An 18,135-nucleotide genomic window follows, 5' to 3' on the forward strand; every position below is an offset into this window, starting at 1 on the left:
GTGTTTAAAAGCCAGTCATACTTGCCTTTAAGCTGTCTGCTTTCTTACTGAGTCATTTTTTAAGTTCAATGGATACATATTGCCAAGAACGATTTATTCACGTGTCCCCTCAAATGATCTTATTTATGAATGGATATTAGTCAAATATATCAAACAGGACCACACAGGACAAAGGGGATGATTTCCCTAAATCAGATTTTTTAAATCTCTCTTTTTCCATTACATATAATCATGAGATCAAATGATTATTTGCTGTAGGGTTTTCAATACTAAAATTATGGCAAGAGCTCACTGTAAATAATAAATATTATAAAATAAAGCATTGTTTTTGTTTATGTACATTTTACATGTTTTGTTATATCATATTATAATAAAATTACTTACTTATTCTCTATCTTTTCTTGTTTTACGTAATCATTCTATTCATTCTATTCTTCAGGTACCGTCAACCAAGTTAAATCACGATGGAGCACGTAACGTAAATATAAACACAGGTGGCTGTACCATGTGTCTCAGGCAGGGGTAATTGTGAAAAGTTTGCGCAAACCCCTCTAAAGGAGAAAAAACGATTAATAATGTTGCCCCTATTGGACTCTTTCGACACATTTATTTTCGATATATACTTAGAAAAGCAAATCGACAGCTTTAGCAATCTTTTTTAACAAATTTGAGTGTATAAAACTGAGGTTGGTCCCCGGATGGCTAAGAAGAGTAGAACAATCCACTAGGCAGACAGAGTGGAAAGCCCAAACACGTAGTGGCAGCAGACAACTATTAAACAACGTCGTCCTGACAGTTTTCAAACTAACAACCCACCTTCACCGGTAAACAATGTGACCAAGTGAGAAGAAGACCTCGGCGAGGACTGTGAGAGACGCATGACAACCAACTTTGGTTGTTGTGAGACGCACCATGACATCTCAGCCGAGGTAGGCAGACACAGCCGACGCTAGCAGCTACTAGCTGAACGCTAGCTTCCCAGTCCGACCCGTCGGAGTAAGTTAATTAGTTGGATAAGGTCAGCCTGCTCGGTGGCAGCGCTCCGAAGGGTTTATCTGAGGCCAGGTTTAGCTTGAAACTTTGTTGAAATGTTAGAGTTAATTGTTATTTTGTTTACAGGTTAAACTAAAAGCCGTGCAGGGTTTTAGCTCTGTAAGCATTTCGAGGAAGAGGTGGAATCAGCTGGAAACTGCAGGGTCGTGTGAGTTTTAGCAGCTGGGTTAACGGGGCTTGTGTGTTTATAGCAGCTGTTTTGTGTTTTCAGACTGCACATTTTACGTTCATGTTTGGAGAAAACGTACCGCTTAATAACTCACGGATTATCAAACCTCAGCCGTCGTTTCTTAAAAACTTGGATTTAGTTGGAAAACAGCTGGAGTCGGAAGTATGTGGGCGTCCAAAGCTCTTAAAAAAACGCCGTGTATATATGTGTGTGTGTGTGTGTGTGTGTGAGTGTGACTATATCTGCCGCGACCAGTTGTGGGTGAGGGGAGGGAGACGAGATAAAAGACACACTATTAAGGAAGAGCTTAATAATAACTGATGATGGAGTGCAAAATGCAGTGAGAGAATGAAAAGGGGTGAGTCTAGAAGAAATGCTCAGTGAATCATGGTAAGCCCCCAGCAGCCTAGGCCTATTGCAGCAAATCTAAGGGAGGGTCCAGGGTCACCCGATTTGCTCAAACTATAAACTTTATCAAAATGTTAAGTTTTAAACCTAATCTTAAAAGTATTGAGAGACAGGGAGTCTGTCTCCCAAACTCAGAGCTGGTTCCACAGAAGAGGGTCCTGAAAGCTGAAGGATTTGCATCCCATTTTACTTTTAAATATCCTGGGAACTACAAGCAAGTAGTCTATGAAAATGTTTGCTATGCCTTCTAAGGATACTGCCCTAGTGAAGCTTTTATAATGTATGAAAGCACTGGTCCCAGCACAGAACCCTGTGGAACGCCTTTTATATGATTCATTTATATGAACAAACTGTTTGATAGATTTGCTTCGAACCACTGCAGCACAGTACCTTTAATACCTGTGTCATGTTCTTATCTGTATAGTAAAATATTGTGGTCTATGGCAGTGAATGCTGCACTGAGGTCTAGCAGGGCAATCATAGAGAGGAGTCCACTGTTGCCACAAGATGATGAAGTGTAAATCCTGACTGCAACTCTTCAAATAAACCATTCCTCTGCAGATGACCATTTAGCTGGGGTTTTTTCCCCTTTCAATAATTTCTGAAATAAGAGGAATATTGTTGAATAGTCTGTAAATTGGCTGAGACAGCTGGGTTAAGTGAGTATTCAGTATCAGGTTGATGGGTTTTGAAATATATCTGCCCTGCTTGGCAGCTCAAGTTCTCTATATGTCCCAAGTCTCTTTATAGAGGTCATTAATCATTTCAAAACGGCAAGAGAAAGTTGTTCACTAATGTCGCAAGTACTGCCTATTTTGTAGAATAATTGATTTATCTAGAAAATAAAAGCCATGGGTTCATTCTTAAAGACAAAAGTGAAAAGCTAGACTTCTGCAGTGAAGGAATCCTTTGGTTCTGCTGGGGGCACTTCTGTTGGCAACCCCCGTGCCAATAGAAGTGATGTGAATGGCTTTTAAATTCACAAATCTCAAACCACTTATAATGACTTTGACGAAGGAATGATTTTAAAATGGGGAGACCTGTCGGTGACATCTTCCAATTACTTGATTTGTCTCACCAAAATTAAAAAGTGAATATAAAATCAATCTAAGAAATATATAACCATGAGTAGTAATCCTCTTCCCACATTTTTAGACAATACAGTAAGAAATAAGTAATCATTTTTTACCCTTTATTTATTTACCCTTTTTTTTTTTCCAACCCCTCAGTTGTAAAAGGCTGATAAGGTATTGTTAACACACTGCTGGATGGGAGGGCAGGGGGCGGGGACCCTAAGTTTCTAAATGCAATAGGACCATACAGGAGCTCCAAATTCATACCATAGGTCTATCTACTAAAAATCTCAGGCAAGTTTGAGTCTCGGTGATCTTGACATCTAAACTTGAGGTCAAGATGACTTTTTCTGAGAACCTTGTGAATGCTATAAATCTAGAATTAGGCAAAAGTGCTTCAAAGGCAAAGCAGTGTGGTCAGTCATGGCACTGACTGTCAGCCATTTTCAACAAAGTTTCAAGATGTAATTTTACCTCATACTATCTTTGGAAACTTGAGTATCTTTGCCATAGAGGTGGCTCTGCATTCTCTTAAATTTGAGACAGATTAGAAGTATGTGTAACATTTGACAGGATAACTTGATAAAACTGAGTCGCTTTCTAGGTTGGATTGTTGTCTTTCTATATTTATCTGATTTGAGCCCTCAGATTTTGTGACCGCTGTCTCAAATTGATTTGAATTTGTGTTACCACTGACACTGCAAGATCTTTCATCGAACTGTGTATGTGTGCGTGTGCATGCATGTGTGCGTATGCATGCATGTGTGCACGCGCGTGTGTGTACTGTAGGTGGAATTTGCGTCCTTTTGCCGTTTCAGTATCGGTACTGCTTTCTTGTGGGTAATTATGCAAGGTTGTTATTTTGCTGTTTTGTCCTGCAGTCACCTAGTTTGTGGTATTTTGTCTTCTGTGACTGGCATTTGTATGCTAGAGCTTTCTCATTCTTCTGTCTCCCAAATTCAAAGGAGTCAGCCAGACTCATAGTTGACATGATCCCACAGAGGGTTATCTGTATTTTATTTATTTATTTATTTTCTTTGACCCCCTCCACCCCCCTTGCTGTCAGTATGCTAAGGGACACGTCAAGTTCAGTCACTGCTAAACAGCCCTGGTCCCTCACATCTCTTATTTTCTGCCAGCTGGCTCCCTAGTTAGGTCTTTGTTGTTGTGGCCTTCGGCATCATTCAGCTGCCTGAGTGTCTACTCCCACAGTCTGACAGACTCCAAAACCCCTGTCTTGGACTGAAGACACTGGACATATAAACCTGGACACCGCAGTGTGGAGGGTGGACAGTGGTGCTGTCCTCGCTCCTGTCGCGTCATAACGAGGAGGTTTAGGGTTCAAACCTGCTTGCTGGCTGCAGTCTTTCTGTGTGGAGTCTGCATTCCCCCACCATGTTAGTTGAACTTGTGATTCTAAATCAGCTATAGGCTTGGAATATGCCAATTTATCTCTTCTGTGTTAGCACTGTGACCTGTCTCAGGTGTAACCCACCTGTCACCTTTTGACTGATGGAATATTCTAACTACATTCTCAAATCTAAGCTGGATTAGCAGAAAAGAAAGTGTATAAAAAGACAGTTAATAGAATCTTTTTAATGGTAATTTTTATTGTAGATGTGCTATCAATAAAAATTAAATTCAAGTCTGTGGAAAACAGGCTCTGTTGTCTTTGATTATTCGGTATTTAACATTTCTGTATGCCTTTTACTTTCTATAAGATACTTGGGTTGTTTCACTTGTGCATCATTGTTATCTCCATATACAATCTTCAGAACAAAAGCTTTCATGACTGTTTTGAAAGACTAGCCTGTAATTTTAATATAATCAGCTGTATTGTTTACCCCTTACTGTTTCTGAGGAAGAGCCTGTTACTGGTTTGAGCTTTCAGAGGTGTTTGGCCTTATGCATTTGGCTTAGTCCCAAATTTTTGCTGCTCCACTTGTTGCCATGGAGGCATTCCACTGGGGCCGCTCTCAGCGAGGACGATAACACTGTTTTGGGAAGAAAACAGAAATTTCAAAAGGTACATTAAATGCTTAGTTTGCGTGAGTATATCCAAAGTATGTAGCATGTATTGATTTTCCTCGGAAATGCTTCCATTACACTGTTTTTCTACAGTATAATTTATTATTGTAAACAAGCTTTCTGCCAGTGACAGAATATCCAGACTATTAGTTATAATCATCTATTTTATGTCTGAAGAGCTGCATGTTATCTTTGGGGACTAGAAAGAACAGATGTGAATGTTTTTGGTGAATCCTTAGGGCACCTGTGAGTCCAATTACAAATGTCTGTTGATATGACGGATGGCACCTTCTCCCATTAGACCTTGTTGCTCTGCCTCTGGGGTAAATAAGAGTATGATATGATGCCCTAAAATTGCAGTCACTAAATTTTATGATCTCTTAAGCCAAACCCAGTTTCAGCAATAATGTCAGAAAACAAATAAGGGCTGCATTACAGTCTTAAACCATTTAGTTAACCATGTCTCCATAGTTTGATGGTAAGCTTTCCATTTTATTGTCAATCTCTGTGTCTGGCTATTTTGTTAAGCTAGTATACTTGTAAAAGCAGTTCAGTTAACATCTGTCTTTCTTTGTAATCCTCTGCAGTGCACACGATGGAGAGAGGCACCTCCTTCGCCTCCGAGCATGGCAACAGAGGGTCCAAGAAGCCAGCCAAACCCAAGAACCTAAGCCTGAGAATGTACCCCTTTTTGGGGAGCCATACAAGGTAAAGCATGCACCTGCAAGTTTTAATTCTTGTGGTTATGTATAGCAAGGTTTTCTTTTTTTTTTTTTTTTTTTTTTTTTTTTTTTTTATGTTAATGACTGCAACAGAGTGACATTGTGACAGTATGTGCAGAACAGGTTTAGGCAGTTTTTACATCGTGAATACAATATCTGGTGTATTTGATACGCATTTAAAGAGTCCTGCCAGATATTCCTTCTTTAGTCTTTGCATCCCAGTCTTTACCACTCTGTGGTCTCCTGGAAAGTGAACATTACTGATCATGCTAACTCACTATAAAGAGGATTTAAAAGAGTTTTTTCCATTGCCTTATTTTTAATTGATGGCTAATTGTAGCAACTTTTAGAAAACTATTGAATAAGAATAAAGTTTTGTTTTGTTTTTTTGGTTGTTGTTTTTTTTTTCCGAATGTGAAAAGAGAAGGACTGTATGTAGCCTGATAAAAGCCAAGGCCTTGTGGTCAGCTTTTTATTTATTTATTTTCATTCAAAATACTCCCTCTCCTGTGTGGCTGAAGACTTTTTTTTTTTTGAATATCTATTTGTTAATTTCCCTTTATTGGTTTGTATGTATTTGGGTGTGAGCACCTATGCAGCTTTTCTTAGTCCATTTTAGAGGATATCATATGCCAGGACTTTGGTGCCTGAGGGGTTTTGTGTTTGCTAGAACACAAAACCCCTCACTCTTTCACACTCAGCTGTGTATGGATTATGTTTGTGAACTAGACGCAACCAGACAGACTTTGAGTTTGGGGCAGTTATGTTTGGAAAAATGCTTTATAGGCTGAATATAGGCCTTCTATTAACATGTTGATCCTTTTTGTAGACAAACAAAGGAGATGAACTTTCCAATCGAATCCAGAGGATGCTGGGCAATTATGAAGATGTGGATACTCCCTCACCACTTTCCATTGAGATGATACCCACTCCCGCTTATGCAAACCTCTCACAGTCGGATCAGGGTCAGTTAAACACAGATAAATCAACCAAACCTCCAATTCAGAACCAGGTCCTTTCCATGTCCACACAAAGCCAGAAGGAGCCTTCTAGTAACTCCTTGCACCCCATGAGAGGAGTTACTACCACTTCCCCGACTCACCATGGACATTCATCCACTTTCTCAAAGCCACCTTTAAACCACAGTCAGGGCAGTCAGCTTAACCACTCAGCACATCATCAACAACAACAAAAGAAGAACGAAGTCTTCTCAGACCTCAGGGACCGTGCCAGTCTTTACCACGAAATGTCTGATCAGTCTGACGATGTTAAGCCGCTACCCTTCCTACATTCCAGTGACCATAATCACATGGACACGGACACTAAGGACACTGTTGATGAATATCAAGGGTCCACAGACCATGCCTCTGAGTCTTCCAGCAATGTAGATGTTTCCATATTGAAAATTAAACAATCCCCTAAGGATGTATCACTGCCTGAAGCTAACAAAACTAACGCACTACCCTCCCAGACGTTTCCTCTCCTGTTGTCATCTAAGCAGCCCAGTGTGGTCATGACCCAGAAGCCAACAGCATACGTGCGGCCCATGGATGGGCAGGACCAGTTGGTCACAGAGTCACCTGAGCTAAAGCCTTCACCAGAACCATATGCACCACTGCCAGAGTTGATAGGCAAGTCTGACCTGGGTAAAACAAAGAAAGCGCCACAATTTTTGGAGGTGAGTTAATTGTCTTAGATATTACAGCTTAGCAACTGTGAAATGTGCAGGGTTTTTTTTGAGTAAAATAACAATGACAAAGTACTTTAATTTATTTGAAAAAACACAAATGGAATGCATTTATAGCACTTTATCCAATTTTGCCTCCTATACTCTTGTTACTAACTGCTAGCAGTGGGCTACCATGTTGCTAGCCCAACTGTCAAAACTTTGTTGGGGTTAAGGGTTAACAACACTCTCTCTTCCAGAACAACAATGCCTAAACAAGTTGATGATGGTGCTATGATAAATGCACTTTTCGGGATGCATTATAAATAATAAATAGGTTTGAGTGTATCGAGCCAGGAGAAGGTTAACTTGGCATAGATGCCACACAGCCAGTAAAAGTTAAGCTTTTTTTTTTTTTTTTTGCCTTATCACTTGTACCTGTGTAAAGCAAACAAGATGAAACCTACCAGTTAGCGATAGAAAGAACAAGGTTATTTGTTTTTCACTCTCAATGCCAAGCTAAGATTTCTAGTTCATTCATTCATCATCAAGTGGTAATGTTGCCAGAAAACAAATGTCAAAGTATTAATTTAAAAGAAAAGTCAGAAATGGTAGTAAAAGATGAAAGAAAAAAAAAAAGTCTTACCATTTCAAGGTTAGCTACTGCCACTTAAAGCTATTCATTCTGTCAAGCTTGTGATATTAAGCCCACAACAGTCCAGAGCTGGAGGGAATTTGGTTTTGTTAATAATGTGCATTATTACAAATACAGTTGTATTACTGGCAAATTATCTTTAATGTCTCCACAATTTGCGGTGATTCTACTTGATTGTTCACTACGTTGAAAACATCTTGTTCGTTTTTTTGTTTTTTGAGAATTTGGCAGAACTCCAGCTGAACTCTATTCATCTGTTCTCTATCACACGCACAAACATACACCCAACCCTTGCACCTGCACTGCTCCGCACCTCCCCCTTACCCTCCTGCAGCAGCAAATCTGTGTGAATAAGCTGCTGTATTTGCTGCTGGGACAAATCCAGTGCAAGATAACTTCGCAGTGACTCACTTGGATTTCTTACTAACGCCTCATCTGTATACGGCTATAGATGTCTTATGAACTGTTCTGTTGTTAGAAACACAATGTAATCACTGTTTCATTTTACAATCGGATGAGTTCTACATTATTTATCACAAGAGTATGGAAACTCCTGAAAACGATGCGTCTTGAAAGTTTACTGTGTAAATATTACATAATGTCTTTTGAGCACGTGCTCATGTCTTTCTCAGGTGGACAGTATGATGTTGCAAGCAGTCTGTGTTTTGTGACCTGTGATAAATTCACCCCTAGGCTCAGCAGAACAATAAATGAGCTTTGTCACCAACTTGCATAACTGCTCTGGGGCCCATTCAGTCTGACCTTATCTCAAACACTATCCATTCAGAAGGAAAAACTGGGAGAGACTCCTGAAAACAAACAGAAATGTACCATGTGGACTTATGTGTTTGTAGTATTTATCTAATGTAGCCTGATATAGAGTATTGACAGTTGTTGCTTATTTTAAATGTTTAATCAGAAACACACACCTCAACCTACTGTTTAGTCAAATGTCACACATACAAAATACGATTTTCCACCCTCTTATGCAGAAGTCTTTCTGTATCTAGCACAGAGATGAAATTCTTTTTTTTCTTATTATCTTATAACAATATTAATTACTATTACTTTTGAAAACTATACAATTTTCAGTGCTGATGAGGGACAGCTATTGCATTATCGCTGTCTCTTGGCTATAAATTTTGGAGTTAATGATGTGAGATGTTGAAGACAGATTTGCTGATCTTTATTTTGTTTAAAGATCTTTGGGTACTTTCAGAAATGAATACGTTTTGTTTTTCTCCGTAGACAAAGACAGATGAAGCTCAATGTGTGGAGGACATCTTAAGGGTAAAAATACCTGCTTGCGTTCTTATTTTCAATTCAAAGGCAAAGGATGAAATTAACAAATGTGTTGTGACTCCAGTGAGAGTGTATGCAGCATGCACTACACTACAATAAATATCCCTTTGTTTTTTCTCTCTATAGGAAATGGCTCATGCTTGGCCACCTCTCCTAAAAACTATATGCACACCAAGCACAGATGAGCCCCCCAAGTCCCCTTTCCTAGCCAAGGTAAAAAATCTGATTTTATGTTTCACGTGTCTATATAAGTGCAGGGGTCTTGGTAGCCTCATTATTTCCTTCTGTCAAACTTGAAATTATTGAGCAGAGGTCAGTCACTGTAGGAGACAGAATAAATCTTAATTCTTCTAAGGTGCTATAAAGTATTTTGTATCTTATAGTCTTCAATGAAGTCCAGATTGGCCAAGTTATTTTCTTTTAAACTATAGTCGTGCAAAAGCTCCCTCAAATTTTGACAAATTCACATCAAGTACTGTGGTGTGACTGAGTCACACGCTGGCAATAAGTCCATGCAGCTGTGCAGTGGCCTTAGACATTAGGAGATAATTTACACATCACTTTTATGCTTCCCCAAGGATGGATATTTTTGTCTTTCACTAGTGTCAGCCATAGGTCAACTTCTCAGTTACACAAGTCAAGTTAGATTACATCTGTGATTAAATTAGCTTTGCTTTTGTGTTTCTCAGAATAATCTTTTCATGACCGCTAAAATCAGCATAAGAAAGCTTTAAAAGCTGTAACATAGGTCTTGTTGCTAAAGCGTTTATCAGTTGAGCCTAAACGTGGGCATAAATGTGCAGATATAGATCAAGTACAAGTATGACCTTGATTAACACTAGCATGTTTCTTTATCTGTCTTTACAGGAAGCAAAGCATGCCTCTTCATGTCCAGGACAGAGTGAGTGAAGCGAAGAAGTATTCAGTCATAGATCAAGCAACCTTAGTTAGAAATGCTGTATTCTATACTATCTTGAAAAATCGGCAGTGAATGCAAAGCAGGTGCTAGTCTGTTATGTTTGTGGTTGATGGTGGTAGCAGGCGACTCTGTCATGTGATCTATTAAACAGGCTCTGTTCTGTGGCCACAGATCTGAGAAACCACCCACAGTTTTATTTCATCTTATCTAAATGAGAGAAGTAGTGAATGGTGTTTTACTTCTTAGTTTCCACTTAGTATTGTTTTCACTATGATGCCTTTCATTTAAGCAACAGCTCTGACCTATCAAGGCATGGATGGAGGACCTGTGAGGGTCTACTATTGTGTCTGGCACTTGAACATTGGCATCAAGTCCCTTGGGGTCCGGTGGTTTGAGGTTGCTCAGTTAGAGTGGGATCTGGAGAGCTTGATGACTGCATCATTGCCTTGCACCCTTTGTAATGTTCCTAAAGCGGTTTCTGAGCTGTTTTACAGTGTAGTCTGGCATATGGTAATGCAGGAGTAAGCTCCTGCCTGGAGAGTGCCATGCGCATGTACACCCTGCTTTGGGTAGTTTGTAGATGTCAGTGTATAAATGCTTAAATGGTAGGAATCCCAGGACAACAGGGCATGATCAGTATCATTTATGTAACATTTCTGGATATCAGTGGATTTTTCCATCAACTTTTTTACATGAAATGAATTAAGTACAACTCTGGTGCTCTCTCAAAGATGGAAAAATGTTCTATAGGGAAAGTGAGTGGAGGCAGTGTATTAAGTCTTCCTTTAGCTAGACATATTGGTTAAATGTCACCAACTTTCAGGTCCTACTGGCAAAGGCGGATGTGCAGTTACTCAGTAACTCCCAGTGACTCCCAGCTGTTGAAGTACCTGCCATCAAATATGGGGGGGGGGTGCCGTGTTTTACCAACACAAGTTAAAAGTACACACATCCCAACGATCCATATAGTGCATGAATTCCATGATATGAGACATAACCTTTAAAATCCAAACTCTGCCAGTAGATTTCAGTGCAAAGGCTTAAAACCACTTTAAACTTCTGTTGTTTATTTTGTTGTACTAATTCTTGTTTACTTTTTCCAGGAAACCATGACTCCTCACCTCCTGAGTCATCTCATCCCAGCCAACAGATGCCCTCATCGTAAGTGCCGTGGCAGTTAGCTGAAATGTAAATTGCCAGCCAAAGAACCATGCTAAACTCAAAAGGAAATCACTGGTTTTCTCCTATTTATTGAATTATTTTTCTAAACAGACTTCACTTGCATCACTCCATATTTAAGTAGTCCTATTTAATTTAAATATTATTATTACTATTACTACTACTACAAAGGGGAAAAAGCAGCAAACAAAAATTGTTAATTGCTGAAGTGGTTTATTATCAAAAAAGTAGCAGATTAATTTAAACAACTAATGATTTAATTCAGTCTTTGTGGCTTTAAATTTATTTTAAAACGGTGCACTTATCGAATTGTTTATCTCATCAATTATTTTTCTGGTACATATTTGCCGAATGTATTAACTAGCGAAAAACTGAATATTGATCCGGTGTTTGTGTGTTTTTGATGAAGTTCATTTGAAGGGGCACATTCCAGCGGGGTAGAGTCTATGAGCTCCAGTGAATCGGAGAGTAGCTCGGGATCAGATTCGGAGAGTGAAAACTCTACTGTGGAGCCACCTCAGCCCCCAGCTGGCACCTCAATTAAAACTGCGGTAACCGTTCACTTTTATATGTACATGTACAGAATCTTTATGTTCGTCCTTTTCTGAAATCAACTTGTGTTTGCAGGCTGACGCCCCAGCAGTGAGCCATGAGGACTGGCAGTTGGGAAACTGGATCAGGTCGAGCCAACCAAATTCTGGCAGTGAAAGTCAAAGCGCGGTACTTGTTCCTGAGAACACATCTCATAAAGAACAACAGTTCACTCAAGACTTCAAACACTCCAGCGTTCAAGTGGTTGACTCTACTGGGGAGTCTCAGCCTCAGCTTTCTTCTCACCACACAGACAGCACCGCAGTTTCTCAGCAAAGCAGTGAAAGCTCTCAGGACAACTGTTGTCTGCAAAGTCGCCAAAAATCTCTCTCTGCTAATGTGAACAGCTCAAAGAAATTCTCAAAATCGGTGAAAGGAGGTTGTCCAGACCGCACTGATGCAGCAACCCCTGTGAAATGTGAGGAAGCGGTAACAGCTCAAACAAAATACCCGTGTTTCACAGATAGACCCAAGGTAAAGACGAAAGTAGGACACTGCAAAAAAAGTAAGGAAGGCAGTAATGGTAAAAGAGACATTAAAAGGACTAAACTCAGTTCACAGCATTTTCCTAACTCCTGCCCCGCCCAAAGCCCTGTTCAGCCTGCCCCACCAGTCAGCATCAGTTGTAGCAAATCCAACACAGAGACCATCTCCCAGACGGGCACCAAGATGCCTCACAAAACGACCCACAAGCACTTAAAGAAGCCTGGGCGTATTGCCAAGGCTTCTCTGGACCTCGAGAGGACTCCCAGATCCCTAATGGTGAAGATAGAGCTAAGTCTGCTCTCAAGAGTGCCCCAGACCTCTGGCATTCACCAAGGAATTCCCAGCACTGCAAAACAATCTGCACCGGTCACGGATCCAGATAAAGTAGGCGGTGGTACTTCTGCAACACACAGCCACACTAAAACCAGCAGGAAGAGTAAACCACAAAATGTGAGAAGCACGAGGTTTGGTGCTCTTCTAGTAAACATACATGTGCACGGAAAGTTTTTATTTTATTGCCTGGTTTGTCCTCTTCTCTAGGCTGAGGTAGACAACAAAGGTCTTCCCAGGAAGAAACAGAAGCTGGAAAACAAGAACGCTTCATTGACAAAAGTTTCTGTGAAACTGAAGTAGGTCCCCTAAATTGGTCAGATCTTTATCATTTAACCATCTTACACTGTACCTTGAACCGTCCTCAATGATCTTGTCACCTGTAGGTGTTCAAGCAGTCTAGCAGAGGCCCAGCAGCGGAAGAAGGCCAAGAAAGATTGTCAGCACCCTGAACCATCTGAAGATGCTGCTAAAAAGTCAAAGCTTCACAAGAGCCAGGTGAAAACACAAGAATCGAGTAAGAAAACAGAAAAGAAAAAGGTGTCTCATAAACACAAGAAGAGCAATGGAAAATCCACAGAGCACCCAAAGTCTGAAACGGTAATTATCCTTCTTTTCCTTTAACCAGTAATTTGATTAAGTGATTTCTAATTTAATCAGAAAACTTGGCTCTTAATAAGCAGAATTCAAATTTTAACCAAGATGTGCCCTGCAATCCTAGAATAAGTCCCCAAAGGTCAGCTTTGCTGTAACATCATCATCACAGCCCCTCAGCGAAGCTGTGGCTAACAGATCCTTGCTCAAATTTGAAGAGAAGTAAGATTCATTGCTTGTAATGTCAGCTAATATCCTGCTTATGCATTTTTGGTGCTCCTCTCACACTAGTACATTATCTCACAGACAACATCCAGTGAAACATTACATAAAAGAGGCCAAAAGACTAAAGCATAAAGCAGATGCAGAGGTAGGTTTTCTTTAACTTGATTTTATAAAGTTTTATCCAGTTCAGAGTCATACAACTAACTAATGACCAATATGTACATGTTTCTCTCTCCGTAGTCGGATAAGCTCAGTAAAGCTTTCAACTACCTTGATGCTGCCATGTTCTTTGTTGAGAGTGGCATTGCCATGGAAAAAGATCCACAGACGTTGTTGTCTTCCTACACAATGTTTGCAGAGACTGTGGAACTCCTCAAGTACGAAACTGCATGTATCAGAGCTTGTTTGCACTATTATAACTTTTGTTGTTGTAATGGCAAAGCTACAGAGTAAAAATGCTCCAGGTTTTGGATTCATTTAACAGTTCTGATAAGTTTATTCTGAAATGTTAACATTTTAAATGGAGCCTGTCTGATATAGGAATTTTATCTGATATAGGGTTTGAACAAAGCTGCAACACACGGTCCTGTTGTGGGCAAACTATGTAACAATGTAACAGTGTAACTCTTTTTAAAAATTAGATTTATCCACTGTTATAATCAGCTACATAAAACATAGATAAATGACTGATATCAGCCAGTAATGTGAGATCACAAGTAAGTTGGACTCTAAATACTTTCAAAGTAAATAATTTTTAATGTGATGCAGAAGCGGTCTATCATAGTGTGATATAAAATTGTAATGTTCCAATGAGAGCCTTATAGAAAAACAAAAGCATCTTATAACGCTGTTTTAGTTAGCACAGTAAAAATTGCCTGTAATAAGCCTGACACCAGGATAGATTCATGAGTGAATTAATAGTGGAAGCAGACGCATGCCTGTAAATCATGTTGCCAAGTACAGAGCAGGGAAAATGTGCCTTTTAACTTTCAAGACACTCAAGCAAGTAATTTATATTTCTCTAGAAGAAGACAAACATTTGTCACAGTGTATCTATGGTATTTGTATTTTGGTTCTGAGTTTGATCCATGACTTGATCTGATTTTCTAATTTCACAGGTTTGTGCTGAAACTTAAAAACTCAGTGGACCTTTCTGCTCCACCCCCAGAGAAAGACTTTCTAGTTTTATGGTAAGGTTTGAATCATGATTAATGTGCTGTTTTCTCCATTTATTACAATGTCTGAGACCCTATTAACCTGTGAAGGTTTGTCTTGATGCCTCCTCATGTAACGTTAGTTCAGGAAGTTAGGCTGTATCACTGGAAACTGACTGATATGTAGCAGCATAAAGTTCTTATTAAACAATTCCTCACATGTCTAAATATGTTGTCAAAGAAAGCGTAAGCAAATAGAAATAAGAAATTAGGAGTTGTAGAATAGATGGATGATAATATTCACTATTATTCTGTTGTTTGTTTGTAGTCATGTGACCTGTAAGTAACAGTCATGTGTGTCCTGTAGTTTGAAGTGCCAGTCTCTCCTGCAAATGGCCATGTTTCGACACAAACACAAAGCTGCACTAAAGTATTCAAAGACCCTCACTGAACACTTCAGTGTAAGTATTTAAAGGAGATGGCTTGTAATGGCAGATTGCCTTATTACTTGTAGAAAATGGCATTGATGTATGAGCACAGGAGCTGGTCAATATTTGTTTTGCTGATTAAATTTCTCTTACAGAGCTCTGCTCAGGCAACACACAATCCTCAAACATCTAGGCAAGTCATTTTCTTTCTATATTACAGTAACGAGTACATTGCTCTCAACTGTGTAAAGACATTCTGTATTTTTTTTTTTTTAACAATTCTCCTTTAGAGTGGGAGACAACCTGTCCACCTGCCTGCCATCTCCAGCCACCACCTCAGGTCCTAGCTCTAACCACAGTGCCAGTGGGTTGGTTGTGGGCAGTACTGTGGCAGTTCCTCAAGCCATTGAACAAATGACTTTCACCTATGTCAACATCACATCATTGTTTTTGAGTGCTCATGACATCTGGGAGCAGGCAGAAGAGTTGGCACGTAAAGGCAGCGGTAAGAACAAAGGAAAAGAGACCAAAGGTTAAAGAAGGTTAAAACGACCTGGAAAGCTCAGTGAATGTTTGTAGTGTGGAGGGACTTAAAGACATTGGTTGTGCTTTTCTAACCACACAGGACACTTTAATTATTGTGCTTTAATAATGATGCAAATAGTCACTTGTCGGATGTTCATAAGCAATTAATCTGTTGATTTTATAAACTCCACTAGGTTTACAAGAAACATTTTATCAATCATAATGCGCCATCACCAAAGGCAAAGGATGCAAAGTTGGTCAGCCAGTAAAATTTAGTTGTGTGCAGCTGCAGTGAGAAGGGTTTTCCCCTCATAGCTGGCATCTGCTTGACAAGGATTTAGGACATAACAAAAAATTGTATTTTTTATTTGCAGTTTATGCATAGGAAATTGTGTGCGAAACTAAGGTAATATTGAGAGAAACTGCAAAGTAAAGATGACAAACTAAGGAAATATTGAAAGATCCAGTTGTTTTGCTTGCCCTGTTGCTTTGCTGTTCCTGTGGGCAGCTGACATTCTCAGTATGCATCACTGACTAACTTGTACCGTGCTACATCACATTTATTTTAAAAAACAACAACAAACAAACAAACAAAAAAATGAATTAACAAATTAAAATTGTTTGACTGATTTGTTTTTGGCAGCACGGTGGTTAGCACTGTTGCCGCACAGCAAGAAGGTCCTGAGTTCAATTCCACCATCAGGCCGGGGTCTTTCTGTGTGGAGTTTGCATGTTCTCCCCGTGTTTGCGTGGGTTCCCTCCGGGTACTCCGGCTTCCTCCCACCGTCCAAAGACATGCAGCTTGTGGGGATAGGTTAATTGGATAATCCAAATTGCCACTAGGTGTGAATGTTGGTGCGACTGGTTGTCTGTCCCTGTGTGTTGGCCCTGCGACAGACTGGTGACCTGTCCAGGGTGTACCCCGCCTCTTGCCCTATGACAGCTGGGATAGGCTCCAGCGCCCCCCCGCGACCCTGAAAAGGATGAGTGGAAGCGAATGGATGGATGGACTTGTTTTTGTTTGTGGAGCTTTACCGTGCTTTTGTTTCCATGTGTTTCAGGTATGTTGGCAGAGCTGGACACTGTTATGGGGCCCTTAAACCTGTCTTCAGATATGACCTCCATGGTCCGCTACACAAGACAAGGTGTTTACTGGCTGAGGCTGGACAGCCAAAAGGTATGACACCGAAGGCCTGTGAACCTTCAAGCTGCCTCTCACTGCCTTAAAATCACGTTGGTATGTTTACCCTGATCACAACCTCAGCTTACCCTCAGGCTTGTGCCATTTTTGGCATGGACATTGACTAATCTCGTCAACAGTATCGATGCGGATGCATGCTCTAAAGGCTAGATTTTGGATTCCCCATCAAGAAGACGACACACACTGATGCTCTTGTTCTTCCTGTCGCCTTGTTTTCCTGACACTTTAAAAAACATGGACGTATGCTGAAAACCACACCTTCAGATGATGTCAGAAAATACTTACAAATCGGGGCTTAGTGGCATTTGAATGGAAGCACATCGGATATTTTTGAAAATGGACTTTGGTCCTACTTGGCTGATAAACACAGTTGTGGTGGAAGTACTCACAAAGGTGTTACTTTTTTATGCTGATTATGCCAACTTTTGTTATTGATGTCAGGAAACGCAGCACTTAAATGATATTTAGTCTCAACTTTTCCTGGTTGATTTTATTTCATATCTGTTTCATTCTGAAAGTTAAACTTAGGCTTTTGTATTTTGATTTTTTTTTTTCTGCTAAAGACCATGAAGTGTGTTGCAGAAGTGCCAGATGGTTACATTAAATTGGCATTTAATTTATTCATTTTAAATCCTCCATATTGGAATCTGTTTTCTGTTGTTTCAAATTGGCTTTGTCAGATTGACAACACAGTGCAGGTGCAATAAGAAGGCTAAATGATGAGCACATGCATTAATCACAATCAGATGAATGAAGGTATGTTGGGGTACAACTAACATATGAACAAAGCTGAGAGGCAGAGTTGGAAAAACCTTTATTTCAGAGGGGCTGTATCTGCACAGGCATTTTCAGAAGCCATTGTGTATCAGGTGCAAGTGTAGTCTTGTTGATTTCAGGCTATAAACATTTCATTTTGTGTCTTACCTTTCTGCTCCTGTGAGGAATGCTGTTTTTGTGTGAATGATGATTGGGAAGTACCTGACTCACTGGTGAATCGTGTTTAATGGTTTTTGGAATAATGGTGAAGTTGTGGTATGAGGTGATCTGGCTGCAGGACCGTTTAATTGTAGTGCCTAATTTGTTAGACCAAAGCAGACTTCATTTTATTCCTGTCATCAAGTCAAAGAAGATTGCACTTTTGGCCTCCTCCTCGTGGAAACTATAGCGTTCAAGTGTCAAATAAAAGCAACGCACACGTTGAGTTTCTGGTCCCTGTGATCATTCCTGCTGTCCATGCTGGCTGTGAAAAGGTACACAATTCACAGTGCTCTTCTTGTGTAACCAAATTCTTGCTTGTGACTCTACAGACGTACTGTAGTTGCACATGGTTGGCACAGACAACCAGGTATGAAAATATCTTGCAACCTGATCTCATCTCAATTTGTGCAGTTATGAGGTGCAGCTGGCCAAACATGGTACATCCTCAG

General features: G+C 40.0%; 1 protein-coding gene across 1 annotated transcript; it reads left to right on the forward strand.

Annotated features, from left to right (window-relative positions):
- Nucleotides 1–439: 439 nt before the first annotated feature.
- Nucleotides 440–17,909, forward strand: aff1 (AF4/FMR2 family, member 1). Its single transcript, XM_026173527.1, has 19 exons — nt 440–929; nt 5,319–5,439; nt 6,283–7,131; nt 9,023–9,064; nt 9,203–9,289; nt 9,944–9,977; nt 11,099–11,156; nt 11,584–11,725; nt 11,802–12,701; nt 12,792–12,880; nt 12,968–13,181; nt 13,303–13,397; nt 13,482–13,545; nt 13,641–13,777; nt 14,519–14,590; nt 14,922–15,015; nt 15,138–15,175; nt 15,273–15,487; nt 16,569–17,909. The coding sequence occupies exons 1-19, from the start codon at nt 913–915 to the stop codon at nt 16,688–16,690; spliced, it is 3,390 nt and encodes a 1,129-aa protein (XP_026029312.1). The 5' UTR covers nt 440–912; the 3' UTR covers nt 16,691–17,909.
- Nucleotides 17,910–18,135: the final 226 nt, after the last annotated feature.

This window comes from Astatotilapia calliptera, chromosome 7, assembly GCF_900246225.1.
Source record: "Astatotilapia calliptera chromosome 7, fAstCal1.2, whole genome shotgun sequence".
Classification (NCBI taxonomy): domain Eukaryota; kingdom Metazoa; phylum Chordata; class Actinopteri; order Cichliformes; family Cichlidae; genus Astatotilapia; species Astatotilapia calliptera.